Source organism: Psammomys obesus, unplaced genomic scaffold, assembly GCF_907164565.1.
Source record: "Psammomys obesus unplaced genomic scaffold, mPsaObe1.curated_primary_1811, whole genome shotgun sequence".
In the NCBI taxonomy this organism is placed as follows: domain Eukaryota; kingdom Metazoa; phylum Chordata; class Mammalia; order Rodentia; family Muridae; genus Psammomys; species Psammomys obesus.
Window position 1 is genome coordinate 7,064,960 of NW_026587216.1, and position 16,147 is coordinate 7,081,106.

Consider the following 16,147-nt stretch of genomic DNA (forward strand, 5'->3'; position numbering starts at 1 on the left):
ACACACAAACACACAAACAAACACACCTTTAATCTCAGAAATCAGTGCCCAAATGGAAGATAAACAGATCTATGTGTCTTGCTCCAGCCCCTCCATTGCATGAAAATTTTAAATAAAATTGTTGTTGTCCTTCCTGTGTCTGTCCTAAGGCAAGTGAGTCCACCAGAGGCCATTGGTGGGGAAAGAGACTCCAGTGGCCTCACACTGGACTTGCATAACCAAGTAACTTCGCAAGCTTAACTTAAAATTCATGTTATACCTGCTACCCTTGAGCACGCTTATTTGGTAGCTTTTCTAGGTACGTGGTGAGAAAAGGGAAAATCAAAAATCAGATGAACTGTTAGAACAGCCGGGAAACTAAGAGAATCAAGTCTGGTAATGGGAGATTAGAGACAGAGACAGGAGAAAAAAGGAAAGGAAAGAGAGGGGAGAGGCTTTCTTTCATGGAAGATCCGTAGGAGATAAGACAGAACTCTTGTTTTTCCCAGCAAACAACTACAAGCCATTATTACCGCCCGCCAAATTATTACCCCTCTGTCAAGAATTAGACACAACAATCAAACTAATCAAGGGCATGTCTAATGCACTGTAACATTTCCAATGCAAAGTTTGTTTTTTTTCTGCCTTCGTGGTACAGCCTGTAATTAACCCGTTATGTAGAACGATGCCAAACAAAAGCCTAATTGAGGCTCGCTTGCTTCCCGACTTGCGCAGGTTTGGAGAGGGTGAGAGCAGACTCAGGAGCTGCGGGTTTCGGGCCTCTTGGGGGTCTCCAGCCTAGCCTCCGGCCTCTGCCCTGGTGAGTCAGGGCTAATGCTCCACACTACACACGGTTAGGGTACTTAGCTTTCCGTATTTATTAAGTTGTCAGACACTGAAAATGGCATTACACTGGCGCATACAGACGAATCTAGTTTCCAGAGTCAAAGAAAGATCCTGACATGGGGAATGGGCGCGGGGAGAGGGGGAAGGAGAGAACGGGCTGGTCCTGATCCTAAACCCGCCAAACAGGAGCCCAGTTTGAGCCTGGGGATTGTGTGCATCCCTGCGTTCTGTCGCTTGCAGGTGAACCTTTGCTAAACACGGCGTGGTTGGCAGGGTCTGATCCAGAGTACAAGTCCCCTCCGACTACCACAGCCCTTCCTTCGGGAGCCTGCAAAGTACAGAGCGCGGCCACTGCCTATAAACCTAGGCGGTTCCCAAACAGCAGGCTTTCCGCATCTCTCCCAAGCCAGCTTCTCTTCTCTGGGGTTTGAAATTAGAGACGGGAGGGGAGGGGTGGCGGGGGTGGGGCAGGGGAAGAGGTAAGAAAACGCAGACACCTACAGTTCTGAGAAATGCTGAGAAAAGCCGTTTCTCTCTCAGTCTTTCCTACCTTCTGCGCGAGTAAAGCGCCATGTCTCAGTCAGCCACCTCTAGTCTGCAGTGGCCATCCTTCACTGGTTAGGCAGAAAGCCTCTTCAGCAAGAGTTTGTGTTTGAAATGTGGGTAATCTTAAAGCTCCGAAGCTGTGACTGACGCTTAGAAAATAAGAGTGATCCCAATCAGAACCCATTCTCAAAGAGATTCTTCCTTTTGGGATAGGTGCAGGGGTAGGGGTAGAGAGAAAAGACAGAAGGAGGGAAAGGAGGGGAGCAAAAGAGAGACCAGCATCTCGTTTTCAAAAAACCGGTAACATTATCACAGCTAAAGGGCTTCTTCCAACCAACTTTGATCCAACCATTGAAATCGAAACTTGCAAACCCGACCTGAATTACTTGCAATACAATATCACACCTACTACACTGCATGTCATTTTACCCCAATTAACATGCAATCCTTAATTTCAGAACAGGTAAAGGCTTGCTAATAAACATATAAAAGAGGGACCCTGAATCGTTGCATTTATTTATTTATCTATGCCAAATATTTATTAGTGAAATAGTCCTGAAGATATAATTCTACATATGGCGCTTTGATTTCACATAATATTTAAGAAAAAAAAAGACAAAACACATAAAATTAGACATAATTCAAAGACCACAGTACAACCTTTATCTTTTTTTTTACTTCAGCAAACAAAAAAAAATGTCAAATGACATGAAAAGTGGCAAGTCTCCTGACAATAAATAATAAATTACTTTATAATTTTTGCAATGCAAGAGCAAACAAAAAAGTTTCCTTTTTTTCCTCTTTATTTCCAGAAAGAGCGAAAACAGTCATTTTAACCAATAACTGTACACATCTTTGGGGGAAAAGTTCTTGGACAGACACTAGTCAAACACAATCCGAGACGCTTGTGGCAAAATAGAGGTAACCTTGTTGTATGCTTTATAAGTTGGTTTTTAAATCTGAATCCAAAAACCTTTAAAGTCGCTTCAGACTTCTTGATAGAGGATGGATCTCAAAAAAAAAGTAGAGAGAAATAAAGAAAAGGAAAGGGGGGAAATGGGAGAAGAGGCAAAAGTAAAAGAGAAACCAGCTGCAGGGCATGCTAAGGAGACCCAGAATTTCAATTAACCCCTTGTCAAAGTCAACTAAAAACATAGCAAACCAATGCAGCTCCGCCTTCCTGAAAGGGTGAATCTTTCAGCCAGAGGCCGGCTTCTTCCACTCTATCCTGGAGCTCCTACTTGGCAAGGCAATGACCAGTATAGAAACAGCACCATTCAGAAGAGGATGGACTAGAAAATTTTTCTATTTCTGCTTTTCCTCTAGATGTGCGGTGAAATGAAAATGCGCTTTTTTTTTTTTTTTGAGATCCTTGAATATAAATCCTCTACGTTTTAAAAACGTCTTTTTTTTTTTTTCCTTTTTCTTTTTCAGTACTCCTAAGGTCATTGAATAGCATATGTTGGGCTTGGGGTTTTGTTTGTTTTTAATTCTAGTAAAATCCCATGATTGTCTTCACAGTGTTGCTACCATATCACCTTGTCATTAAAACAGACTTCGTGCACTTCATGGAGCATTCATTTCTTGATTCAGTTTTCATTGACTGGGTCGTTAAATACTTTTATATTGGAGTTCAACATAATTTCCCACTTTCTCCAACAGGGAAAAAAAAAATACATCTGAATGAATGTTCCTCATGCCTCAATAGGACTGGCTACCATGCTGTTGGGTGTATCTGGGAGCTGAGAGGACATCGATGCCACTTCGCTGCCAGTGGAATTAGAGCCTGGTCCTCCTTCTGAAAAATTGACCTGCATGGAAGGTTGAGAAGTAAACAAAGGAGGTTTCAATGGTGCCCGTAGAAATACAAAACTATCATATTTTGTATGTATGCATGTCCAAGTTCCTGTAAATGGACAGGTATAGACATGCCTCTCTCAGAATTTTAACAGGCTTGAAGGAAGCCTATGATAAGCCCTGGAAAAGAGATCCTCTCGCTGTCTTGATCTTTCTAAACATCTCTCTTTTAACTCAAGCTGAATTCCCAACATTATGTCATATTAAATTATTTAAGAGCAAATGTGTTTCCCACTGTAAAGTGGCATCACAACTCTCCCATGAAGGCTCAAAATAAAATTACCCTGCTGGCTACATGTAGCCCTGGGAGTGGGAAAGTTCTCTAGGCTTCAAAGCCTTTATTCTGAAGCCTAGAGTGGCTGGAGATTCAATGGAGGCTCCCTGGAACAATGGTTAACTCTTTAGAGGGCTCACAGCGTGATCTCATTGCCTCCTGTTCCCCTTCCCATGAGGAGACCCGCACACTGCACAGCATCACATCATAAATATGTGGCACTGTATTACTGGGTAACTCCAACAGCCAAAACCATACCTTCCATTTCACTGCTCTCACCTGACACTCAAGTTTCAGAAGGCACCACCAAGGCTTGGCTGTTGTGAAGCCTCTCAACTTCTTTCTATTATTCAAATTCTACCCATATGGATAGCTTATTTTATTTAAAATAAAATTTTCCCTCTAGTTCCAAAATCTATCTCCTTTTTCTGCTCTATTAAACTTTCCCCTTGAGAGGTCAAGGGACTTCTCAAATATGCCTGCTCACTAGAGTGGCCCATTTACACACAGAGCCTGGAACCAAGCCCTTTTAACCACTTGCCTCTGGCCAATCACCCTTATAACTGTTGACATGAGAAAGCAAATGCCCTCAGGGCACAGGCAAGGGTTTTAAAAAAATATTTTCAACTGTTGCATTAGCTTTGTTTCTAAAGAAAGGAGTGACTTTAGGACACAGCTTTGTGTTTAATAAAACAGGATCTATGAGGCTAATTATACTTTAAGGGGAAAAACTAATTATATGTACCGTATCAAAAAGGTTATACCTTTAAAACTTCTGTTTATCTTAACCTTTTACAGGCAAAAATGAATTAATCCTATTCTATGGATGGATGTCCTGGACACTTTAGTGATAAGACATGTTTTCACAAATTAAATATACATTGCCTCTGATTGAGAGTTCTCATATTCTTTTTGGTATACATGCTACATGGTTTGTAACTGTGTCATATCAAAATTTATTTATTAAAAAAACTTTTAAAAGGCCTATGCTTTAGGTTAATATATACTTTAAAAAATCCCAGCAACAATAAACATCAAACTATTTTTAATAAATAACCATCCTCCTTATTGACACATATGACAACTGTGTTCAGAGAGCTGCCTGCTGCTTGTGAAAAACCACACTGTATGGTATTATACTGAATGTGTATTACAACCATGTCTACGAGAGCCATTCACCAGGTACAGGTAAAGTAATAAACTTACTGATGGTTGATCCAAATGCCAAGATGATCTCTGAAGTCCTTGCATTTTATAACAAGCTAAGATGTGTGACATTGCCACCATTTGTGCCTCTGCACACTTAGCTACTTAGGCACTGTGAAGTTCATCCCAGGAGACACGCCTCTTTTGTAGAAAAATCAGCCTACATAGTTAAATTTTGCTCTTCCATTTTCCAACAAAGATTCACGGAGAAATCTATTTTCCTTGCTTCTGCCTCCCTCCTCTTCGTCACCACTTATCCATGCTTTCTCCCCAGTATTGGCATGGGGAGCACCCTCCCCCCCCCCCGCGGATCTGTCTGTGCTTGACAGTTAAAACAGAACCTCCCTTCTGTTTGGCCTCCTCTGGTTGGAGAGCTGACACTTACCAGTTGCTGAAAAGCGGGCTGATCTATGTCACTTTGCAAGGCGAAGTCACTGAGAACCTTCCAGGGCGGCTGGTAACTTTGCACCTCCACGGGGTTAGCCTGCAGGCCACCGTCGTGCCTCTCCGGACTAGCAGCCACCATGGGAGTTCCTGTCATCCCCTGGATGTTCTGTGAATACCCCCCCCCATCCCAACATGTTAATGAGTAAACTCCCTCCCTCCATTGTCCGCATGTGCTAAGCAAATATACACAAGTGTTATCTTATCTATATAGTTGCCCTGTATTGACTCAGTTAATCCGCAGCACCTATGGATATTAGTTGAAGTTCAGTTTTGTTTTTCTACTTCTGTGTGCTGGATTATTAGACGGGCTGGGATCTTATTAAAACAATTCTACTACGACTGACTATCATCTTTCCCTTCATGGTTTACCGCCCCCCCCAACTCCTCCCATCTACCTTCATAGGCCACACAAGGAGAAGTAGAAAGCTGAGGTACAGCCAGACCTCCCTTCAGCCTTCTGACACTGGTTTTCTGGGCAGTTTGGGTTAGCTGAAGATTTTTTTGCTTTTTCTCCCTTGCAGCGTCAGACCCCACCCCCAAAGCTGCTGGGTCTGGCTACTTCTTTGCTATTATACACTAACTTAGAAAGTACCCTTGCTCAGTCTTGGCCTACCTGTCAAGATTAGAGACAACAGATTTTATGGCATTTAAAAATAGGGTAGAAGTAGAAAAAAGGAGAAGAGAAAGAAACCCTTTAGCTTGGCTTAAGCAAGAGGTGTGTGCGAGGGGGGAGACGGAGAGCATTGCCCAAAACACTAGTGCCAAAGGCTGAAAGGAAGCTTTGGGCTCCACCTGGAACAGCCTTCATAGTCTTCATGGTCACCTTGAGTGGCAGGCCTCTCCAAGTTATGGGGTGGGGCCAGAAGGCTGGCTGGATGGTAAACGCATTGTTCTGGACCAGCACTCAAGGTACGGTCCTTCACAATTTGGACAACTCTAATGACCCCAGTGCTTGCAAAACCTGAGCAAGCACCTGCCCTGGGAGGGCCCTAGCCTTTTGGGTTCCAGGTGCAATTGGTGGTGAAGACCATTGATCCCCTTTCGGAACCAGCAAGGGATGCCCCCCCCCCCCCCCCCGCTGCTGCTCCCAACTCCCGAACCCCGCAGTTCCTAACCAGACAAGAGCTCCTGCTGGTGCTCTGCAAGGGACCAATCCACCACCTCATAGGCGCCCCTCTGGCCCGGTCTTCCGAGTTTCCCCACCATCCCTTCCTTCCTTGGCCCCGGAGCTACTCACAGTTTTGTCGTTGGGTTGCTGCTGCTGGAGCTGCTTCATCATGATGCTGCGTTTCTTGTCCTTGCACCGCTTGTTTTGAAACCAGACTCGGATGACTCGGGGGCTGAGGCCAGTCATCTCCACTAGTTGCTCCTTCATGAGCGCGTCCGGCCGAGGGTTGGCGGCGTAGCAGGTCCGCAAGGTGTGCAGCTGCTTCTCGTTGAGCACAGTCCGCACTCGGGTGGTCTTCTCCGGCTGCTTGTGGACGTGAGGCCGCAGGGCTGGCTGCCTAGCGGAGATGGGCTCGGCTACGGGGCAGAGGGGCACGTGAGCACGCAAGGACACTCTCCCTGCCACCAGCCCTGCTCCACCCTCTACCCAGCCCGAGCCCAGCAAGCCATGCAGAAACCTTGGAGGGAGGACGGCGAGGGAAAAGATGTTTCACCCCTTAATAGCGGAGGACAATGCCGAGTAATGGGGGAGGGGACAGATGCGGCCCCTAAGTGTGTCTACTACAGAATTACCCAAGGGAAGCCTGTCTCCCGGTGGTGCGTCTCCGCTGCATCTGAGACATTTTTCACTAGTATGTTCGTTCCCTCCCTCCTCATCTTTCCTCATAACCAGAAGAAGGACACATTATACCGAATATCCCCACCTCCCGGTTGGGCTTTCCCTTTTTGGTAAACGCCATAAAGGGTACCTGAAAATAAAACGCAGTGCACCCCAGTGACACTACAGGGCCTGGAAGTCTGCCACCGAAAGTCAGAGAATTCTGCCAGAAAGCCCTAAACTTCAATTACAGGGGACGGTCATATTTAGAAGTAAAGAAATGCTGTATTCCAGCTACCGGAATGGTCTGCAGTCTTTCTTAGTACTAACCCAAAACCAAAACAAAACAACAAAACCATGGGATGTTCCTGAAACCTGCTGATTCCAAGCAAAGAAAAACTGAAACTCTGTTGAACTGTCTAGGCTTAAGAGAAGAGAGTGCTAGAGAATGCCCTTCCCTTTCCTCCTAATATTTCCGTGTCTCCGTGCCTTCTAGTCAGAAATCATTCAGGACAGAATTCTCAGAGCAGCCAGAAAGGGGTGAATGGGGGGGGGGGTGCTGGGAAAACTCTCACTTCCTCACCTCCGGCTTTTAGTAGGGGCTGATGACTTAATACTGAGCGGGAGAGAGGGAGACCTGCTTCTGACTGGAAGGCAGGTAGGAAACAATGTCCTGCTGTCTCCCGGCCTTGGTTCTAGCCAACCTTCATGTTTCCACTTTCCTTTATGGGCAACTGGTCCTCTGATCTGCATGGTACAAATCCTACACCTTCCACGACCCCCTGGGGTCAGGCCAAACACCTATGGGGTCAATTTAGAGCTACAGCTACAGGCTTGGAGATGAAATTCTCACCAAATCACGTAGACTGAGTGGCCAAAAGAGGCAGGCTCCTTTTAAAAAGGCAATTACTGCAGATTAGGCTGTTGACAGTTTTAAGTTACAGCTGGTGGCAGAGCCTGCAGTTTCTGACACTGTATCTTTTAGGGACCTGTTTTCTGACAAGAGCATAGAAAGAAAATTTAAAAACCCTTTGGTTTGGAGAGTATTCTCAAGAAAAAGAAAAAGAAAAAAAAAAAAGATGTGGGAAGCTCAATGCCTTGGGGCGGCTTAAGCTTCCTTCACCGGGGGAGGGAGGAAACTCCTGGAGACCCAGGGCTCCACCCCTTTAATTAGGCAGCAGCTAGGAGAAAACCTGGCAGAGAGCTGAAGCCCATTTTCAGTAAGCTATGGGTTGGAGGCCAAAGTAAAGCTGACAGTACAGTTTGGGCTTGTGTGTACATGTGTGCACAGTGGAGTAGGCTGTGTACCCATATATAGACAGACATGTAGCTGTGTGCTTGTGCAGTTAAGACAGAGGAGTTGTGGAAATTTGCTAGAAAGGCAAAGAGCGCGCACGTTGTTTAGGGCAGAGCCACCCTGTGTCGTCCCCCCCCCCCCCCAGGTTGCCCCGCCGACCTTTTCCCAGCCAGGCTTCCCTCCGGGTAGAGAAGTACCTGCCATTTGCAGAGGCCGCGCTGGATGCAGGGGACTGAGAGGATCTCCAGCTCCCAAGCTCGCTCTCTCTACCACGTCGTGGTCCGCGCGGCAGAAAAGCCCATCCTCCCGCAGCGCGAATTCGTCTCCCGGGATGAGCTGTCGGCTGCAGGCTACACAGCGGAAACACTCGATGTGGTACACCTTAGAACGGGCACGCATCACGAAGTCGTTCTTGCTGAAGCCTATGCTGCACTTGGCGCATTTGATCCCGTACAACCTGCATAAACCGGCCCCGGGATGGGAAGAGAAGCACAAAAAAATGAGGGTGACTTGGGGCACGTTCTGGCCCAAGATGGCTAGCAACCCAGACCATAAACCCTGACCTGCCTGCGGGGGTTGGTGGGAAAAAAAAAATCAGTAGTAAAGTTGGGCAGAGTATAAAAACAACCTCCTCTCTTCACTCTTCTCTTTCTCCCTCCCTCTTTTCTTCCTTCTCCCCTTCTTTAACCTCCCCTTTAACAAGAGCGACCTTTACGGGGAAAATCTGTGTCCGTCTCAGTCCCTACCTTTTAGTTCAGGCACCCAGCCCAAACCAAGGAAAATTTATTGGTGGACTCTCAACCTGGAGGCAGCCTTTGGTAGCCAGTCTCAGGGTTATTCATGCAAATTCTAGCAGGAAGAAATTCGGGGGCCTTTTTGGTGGCCAGTAGCCCCATGCTTTCCATTCTCTATCTCTCAATTTCTGCTACTAAAAATATTTCTGAAATCGCAACAACAACAAAGGTTGGACAGGGGACTGTCACCCTACTCCATCTGCGAACACAGACAATTACAGAACAGAATAACAAAATGAACCTTCAGAGGACTTCCAGGCTCCCTACAGCACAGGCCTTCCAGTATTTATTCCAACTCAAGATTTTTCCACGGGCCCACATGTTAATGGAAAGTTCCCCCTCCATTCATCCTCTTTTATTTTAAAACGCAGCTTCTGTTATTGAAGCATCTACCTCTGTATCAGTTGGCCTGAGGATCAAGGCTAGCATGACAAATAAAAAAAAAAAAAAAAAAAGAAGAAGAAGAAGAAGAAGAAGAAGAAGAAGAAGAAGAAGAAGAAGAAGAAAGAAAAGAAACAAAAAGCAAACCTCACTTCTGAGAGCTTCCTCACCGAGAGTGTTTCCTTACTATAGTGCAGTCCCTATAGTTTCCATTTACTGTTACATTGCCTGGTTCAGACAGGACCCACACAAAGGAGGGAGCATATTGCTCCCACAAGGGGAGATCTTAAAATCAAAATGGTCACTCTGCCCTGTTTTTACAACCATAGAACCTCCAAAGGGGCAGTGCATGAATGTTTGCATAAGCAAACACACACATACAAGCACAGGAGAGGAGAGGAAAGGAGAGAGAGAGAGAGAGAGAGAGAGAGAGAGAGAGAGGACACAAAGTGTAAAAAAGTAAAAGCAATTGAGTTCCTTCATCTGCAAATACACTTATCCAGAATGAGGCAGGTCTGTCTACAACTGAGCAAAATAGCATCTTCCAAAGAGTAAAGCCACTTCTGGATTTTCGTACTGGCTCACCCTCTTTCAGAATCCTGAAGGTACACAGGAGCCAAGGAAACAATGAAAATGTCACATTTGTCAGAGGTTAGAAGGCGCATTTGAATTTTTTTCTACCTTCTGCCTCTCCAATGCAAGACCATCCATTTCATAGGATGAAGATTTTCTTAGCCCCCTTGTCCCCAAACCATTTACAGAATTCCTCACCTTTCCTGAATCCCACTTCCTCCCGCAATCCTCAAAGCGTTAAAATAAAACAAACAAACAAACAAAACCCTCCCTCATACATTGTTTAATTTTATCTATCATGAGAATAGTGTCCACTTCACTCTATGATTTAATAAAAAAAAAACACAACTGGCCATTATTCTAGCAGCAGAAAAACCAACCCATGACCCTATTTTAAATCTTAACTAAACTTCAATGAAAGTTCTCAAGCGCCAAAGCCCTTTATAGCTTACAAAAGCCAGTCACTTGCAAGTAGCCACTTCCGAATTTAAAATCAGCTATATTTCTGCTATCACTAACCTAACAGTGAAGGCAAAGGGTATCTAGAACGAACACATTTTCTTTTAGAAATTCTGCCAGGCTTTTAAAGGCAAAATGTGAAGTTCCTGATGTAGATACACAGGACAGAGAAAACTTGAAAATAGCAAAACCCTGCAACAAAGGCAAGCTCAGCTCCTCTGTGGGTTTGGTCTTCTCCGTCGGGTGGTTCCCTCATTTTATCAGTTACTAGATTTTAACGTGAGAAAGGAAGCTGTCCAATTACCTAAATATACCAATTGTTCACAGACAGATGATGGGCAATTTGATCTGCTCTGTCTAATTCATCAGCCCAGATAAGATAAGAAAGAAAAGACAGTTAGATATCACCAAAGGGTTAATATTTAAAAAGATTAAATTTCCAGTCCTTTTTTTTTTGGGGGGGGGGGGAGGCTAGGGACTATTTTAGTTGGTTTTGAAATGTTGTACCAAGGAAGACTCACCCAAAAAGTAAAGGGAGCAATGGTTGGGCTTGTTTTTCAAAAATCCTTTGGTGAAACTTTTATCTGTTTAGTTGGTACCTCCAAAATTTGTTTTAAGTCAGTGATAAAACAGAAGAAAAAAATAAATAGTATGCTAAACTATATAGTGGAAATAGAATGTTTAAAAACCTAAACTCATTTGACTTAATTTTGTTGGTGTTCTGAAGAGGGAAACGTGAAAGACGAAAATAATTTTAGCAACAAAAATTCCAAGAGTCATTAACACACCTTATCAACAGAAATTTATGACAGACACAGTGATACCTCCCCACCCCCCAGAGACATGAAATGAACAACAGTATAATTTTTAAAACACTTTTGCACACTGGTCCCTCTAAAGCAAACGTGGGGGGGGGAAGCCACATCAAATAATAAACAAGGAGAGACCAGTTAATCTCAGAAAATAACGACATGGAGACGGCATACCTGATATAGTCTCTTTTACAATAGGTTTTCCCATCCCTAACAAAGCACGTACAGCTTTCGTCCAAATACTGATTACACTCCGCACATTTCAAACATGCCGCATGCCATTCCAAATCCGGAGAAACCCTCAGAATATACTGGTCGTGAATCTGATTGCCGCAACCAACACATAGGGAAATCAGACGTTTTTCTGAAATGAAAATAAATACATGATTGACTAACCGTTTACTTCCTACAGAGATAAACACACTTTTAGTGTCGTTCTCTTATAGGGTGTACTCTGGAAGAATTTTTCTCCCCCCCCCTTTTTTTTTCTTAAATAGTATTACACTTTGGGATGGTACTTGGAGTGTGCCATCAAAACCTTGACTCTCTCTCTCTCTCTCTCTCTCTCTCTCTTTTTTTTTAAAGGAAAGTGGAATATATGTAAAACGCAGATTCAAATTGTCTACATTTGTAAGCCTAGCACACAATCAAACCCGCTCATTTCGTGTTTTCTCCCCTCCTCCCTCTTTGCTGTAATCATTAGGCAAGATTATGGATAAGTCAAGTCAAAGAAAAGGTTTTGACTAGAAGCGTTAAGCCAACGCTGGGATGTCTGTATTTTCCGTGAAGCACGTTCTTCAGGAGCACACGGGAGTGGATATTGTTGGAAGAGTAGACATCAATACAGTTGTCACTCGCTCTCTTTTGCAAGTCTAATGCTAACTCGTATCTGCTGGTGTGGTTTGTTCAGGCAGACCTATGCTACATAATAACCTTCTCCAGGAACTCCGGATTCTGAAAGAGGAAATCACCCCAAAGCACCAGGCGACTAGAGTTTTGGGAGGTCACAGATTCAAACGAAGGTATGATCAGTTTCCCGAAGACCAGAATCCACGCCAAACATGCAAGCGCGGCGACAGGAATGGGGGAAAGGGCACAGAAAACAAAACAAAAACAAACAAACAAACAAACACAAAAGAGAGATCGATTCTTTCTTCTGCCTCTCCGGGCAATGACTACAAACCCGAAGCACCCGGGCACCGGCGCTTGAGACCAACCGCCACACACAGCAACAGCACCCCGCGCCCCACAAGGCTCAAACAGCTTCTTACTTTTTGGTGGATCGCCCATATCTCCCATATCTGTAAGAGGGAGTAACGTCCACAGTGAAATGGTGGTTGGACAGTTGGTGAAGAGCCCGCAGAGAGGATGCTGGTGCTGTGGCCAGGTGGGAAACAGTGGCCCCCGGGGTTGCCAAGGCTGTGGGGGCCGCTGCCCGGCTGCACCGCGCCCTCTCGGATCCGGGAGTCCGCTGGAAGCCGGCGGAGTTGGCGGAGCGGAGGCGCTGCGGCAGCGGCGGACTCGCGCGGCTCCGGGCACCTCTCTTCCTTATCTCTTACTCAAACTTCTCAGCTCCAACTCAGCTCCATCGCCATTGGTCTGACGCAGCGCGCGGGGACGTCAGGCGAGCGCCGCGCCCATTGGCTGCGGGGCGCGCGGCGCAGCTGTTCTGATTATCATATTTCAGCCCCGGCGCCGCCGCGCGCCACTGCCCGCTCCGCGAGCCCGCGGGAGAGGATTAGGCCTCCCGAGGCTGCAGCGCGATCCCGGCGCCGCCGGCCCCGCACCCCTTCCCCGCGCCCTCCCGGCCCGCGCTGCTCCAGCGTCTCACGCTTCCCAGGTCCCTGGGGTCCTCTGGCTGCTCTGAGCGCGGGGCGCCCTTTTCTGCCGCCGGTGGCGAGCGGCTAGTGGGTAGGTCCTTCCCGGGATCCCGGTCCCTCCCGGGCGCTAGGAAAAGGGGGGAAACCTGGAGCCGGCCGCTTTGCTCCATTGGCTCCCACGCTGGTGCGCAGTGCCCTGGGCTCGGCCGGCTTCGCTGCCTGCGGGAAGGGTGCGTCTCCCGGAGCTGGCGACCCACGGCGCGCTAGGGGACCAAACCGGAGTGGGTTAGACCCAGAGGAAACGGTCTCTCTCTTTCTTTCTTCTTCTCCTCCTATTTTTTCCCTTTTCTTATCTTTCTTTTTTTTTTTTTTTCCAACTGCTACCCTGTTGACCCCGTCACTCTCCATTGTCAGCCCTCCAAAGACTTGGGGTGGGAGGAAAGAGGCGCTTCTCGCCCTAGCGGACGATCAGTTTGGAAACGCACAGGTAAAACGAAGTTAACTCCCCGGTGGGCTCCTTTCCTCCCGACCCGTGAAGTCTGCTAGTCAGTTTAACTCTAGCATGAAAGTCTGTACTAACCTAGAGTCAGGAGTGCTGTACCCTGAAGTTTACAGCACGGCCTACGTCTCCCTGTCGGTCTCTTGTCCACTCTTTTTAAAAGCAAAGGTGCACCCCGCCCTTTGACGTTTTGGTAATTATAAGCGCAGCTTGACATGACTTTCTAGAGATTTAAAAATGATATGAACACGTGAGCAGGGAGGGTCTGTTGCCAAAGAAGAGTGGGGTGCCTACTCCCCTTCAATGAGGTTAGCTTTCTAATTTGTTTCCTCTGGGGAAGCCATCTGGAAAAGATGTTGGCTGCACCTTAATGGTAACTTTTGCCAATAATTCCTTTCGTGATTCCCAAACTCTCATACAGTCCTTCAAAGGCAGTTATTCGGACTCCCACCCTTCTCCCCGAGTTTCTGCACCACTCATTTCTTATCTAAGGAGACGGTTTTATGAGAGAGAGCGCGCACAAACAAACCTAGAAGGCTTCATTTGGTTTCTTGCTGCTCCTAGAAGACCCAGGGGTTAGGAAACTCCTTTCTTCGTATCTTTCTACAGATCTAACCCTTGATAAAACCTGTGGACCCTACCCAGGCCTCTCTAGCTGAGTTAGAAGACTTGTGACTTTTCAGAGTATACACACACAGGGAGAGGTTAAGAAGCAAGAGTGGGGTTCCCCGCCCCTTACCCTGTAGGAGTTTTACGGAGAACTCCGTTTTGTCTTGTTTTGCTTTTGTTTTCTTTCAGAAGATGGCAGATGGGATCTCTTCCCTTACGCTTTTTCTTTTAAATTATAATTATTTCAAAGTGCATGAGCAGGATGGGAAGTTGTGTCGACTTAGTTTAAGTTTACCAGTCTTGTTTGTTTCCTTTCAACTCCCTTTTCTGGTCTCTGGTATCCTTGTGCATGGAGTCTTTTGTCAAGCAGCCTTTGCAGAGCCAGTGCCAATAACTCTGAGCACAAGGGCATGCTACCCTTCTATATGAGCAAGCCGACCCTAGTTTCAAACCAAAGATAGAGGATCTGCACTACTTATATTTCCTCAAGCTGCGTTTCCAACATGGCATCTAAAAAGAAGCATCAGAATCGAATGACTTGAGACCCACAAAGGACAGTCGCTATTCATCCTTCCGAACTCACACTGCATTCACACAAACCGGGGCGTTTTAATTCTCCCAAACAGTACATCATTACAAAGAATCCTCGGTGATGGCGATCCCAAGTAGAAAATCTGGCATACAGTTTGGGAGCAAGCTTTCACTGTGAACAGTTCTGCACACAGAGCTCAGGACATGTTTTTCTTGTTTTTTTTTTTTTTTTTTTTTTTTTTTTTTAGTTCAGTTATATAAACAAGCATTTTCTTAGTTCTTAGACTGATCAAAGACAGGAGCCATGCATAAGATACTCCACTCAAAGGGAGACACTTGAGGAAACTCAGTAATAATAAGGTCCCTGGTGGATGTGCTCTGTAGATAAGGGCATCTGTGTGATTATACAATTTGCATAAAAATCGAAGTTCCCGAAGCAGGCAACATTGTTCCCCTTCACCTAGATGTTCTCATAGGACCGCAGCTTTCCCCCCTCCCTTAGTTGATTGCTGTGTGTGTGTTTAACGCATCAAGCATATCTGTAAAGTTGTCAGTGTTTTTATAGAATACATAAAACTGATTACATAAAAGTCATTAGCAATATTTTTTTTTTTTCCTGAGCACTTGATCGCAGGAGCGACCTCTTGTGTTCAATAGGGGATTAGACGCTCTCCTGTCAAAACTGGACTCCTTTTGACCTTTGTATGTTGCTAGGTCAAATATACATCCTTCAAAACAGCAGGGGTGTGAATCTGTAGTTTGAGCTCCTTCATTTTAAAATGAAGTAGCGAGTGAAATGCAGAAATGATGTCTTCATCCTCCCTCCCCCATATAAGAGTCCAGTGTCTTCATACAATAGAGATATTAAGATTTAATAAGTTCCTCTTAGCTCTGCCATATCTGCCCACATACCCTGGACCACACTTCCTGAAATGTAGTTGTTACACCCAAGCTCCATTTAAGACGGTCTTCGCTACTGCTTTCTTTTTCTGCTTTAATTAAAATGGAAACATTCCACATTATATCTGAAACCCCATGAAATCATACTATTAAAAAAAAACCTATTATGTTCTAATTGCAACTGGTAAGTAAATTCACATTTAGAACTTACTTACTCTCTCATGTCTAGCAGATAGAAGAGAATCCTAAGTGTTTCTTTGAGAAATCTGTGTAATGAGAAAAGCTGTGTTTTTCCACCTAAGCAATATTATACTGGGGGGGGGGGGAGGAGACTTTCTTTGTTCAACTTTCTTTACTCTGTGAATATGTTCACTTATTTATTCCCAGGAACTGGAACTTGGTTGAAGCTAGTAGGACAGCCAGGCTGCCACGTTTAGTGAGTACTGTATTCAGCTAGGAAAAGTGAACCAAAGGATATACTCCCTCACATCCGCAAACACAAAATTTAGGGGTCAGAATGAAACATGGACAGCTTTATTCAGCTCTGAAAAA

The 16,147-nt window shown here is 45.4% G+C and overlaps 2 protein-coding genes across 2 annotated transcripts; one reads left to right on the top strand and one right to left on the bottom strand.

The window, feature by feature from the left end:
* Positions 1-1,287: 1,287 nt before the first annotated feature.
* On the bottom strand, positions 1,288-12,779 carry Isl1 (ISL LIM homeobox 1). Its single transcript, XM_055603622.1, has 6 exons — positions 12,508-12,779; positions 11,411-11,600; positions 8,415-8,674; positions 6,393-6,679; positions 5,094-5,261; positions 1,288-3,182 (listed from the first exon to the last, which is right to left on the bottom strand). Exons 1-6 carry the CDS (start codon positions 12,533-12,535, stop codon positions 3,066-3,068), a joined length of 1,050 nt encoding a protein of 349 aa, XP_055459597.1. The 5' UTR covers positions 12,536-12,779; the 3' UTR covers positions 1,288-3,065.
* LOC129673736 (uncharacterized) lies at positions 12,605-13,572 on the top strand. Its single transcript, XM_055603624.1, has 2 exons — positions 12,605-13,147; positions 13,471-13,572. Exon 1 carries the CDS (start codon positions 12,605-12,607, stop codon positions 13,142-13,144), a length of 540 nt encoding a protein of 179 aa, XP_055459599.1. The 3' UTR covers positions 13,145-13,147; positions 13,471-13,572.
* The last annotated feature ends 2,575 nt before the right edge of the window (positions 13,573-16,147 follow it).

Coding starts and splice junctions, on each gene's coding strand:
- Isl1 (XM_055603622.1), bottom strand. CDS start 12,535: ATGGGAGATATGGGCGATCCACCAAAAA. Junction 11,601..12,507: donor TATGGGCGATCCACCAAAAA/GTAAGAAGCTGT, acceptor TTTTCATTTCAG/AAAAACGTCTGATTTCCCTA. Junction 3,183..5,093: donor AGCCCGCTTTTCAGCAACTG/GTAAGTGTCAGC, acceptor CCTTCCATGCAG/GTCAATTTTTCAGAAGGAGG.
- LOC129673736 (XM_055603624.1), top strand. CDS start 12,605: ATGCTGGTGCTGTGGCCAGGTGGGAAACAGTGGCCCCCGGGGTTGCCA.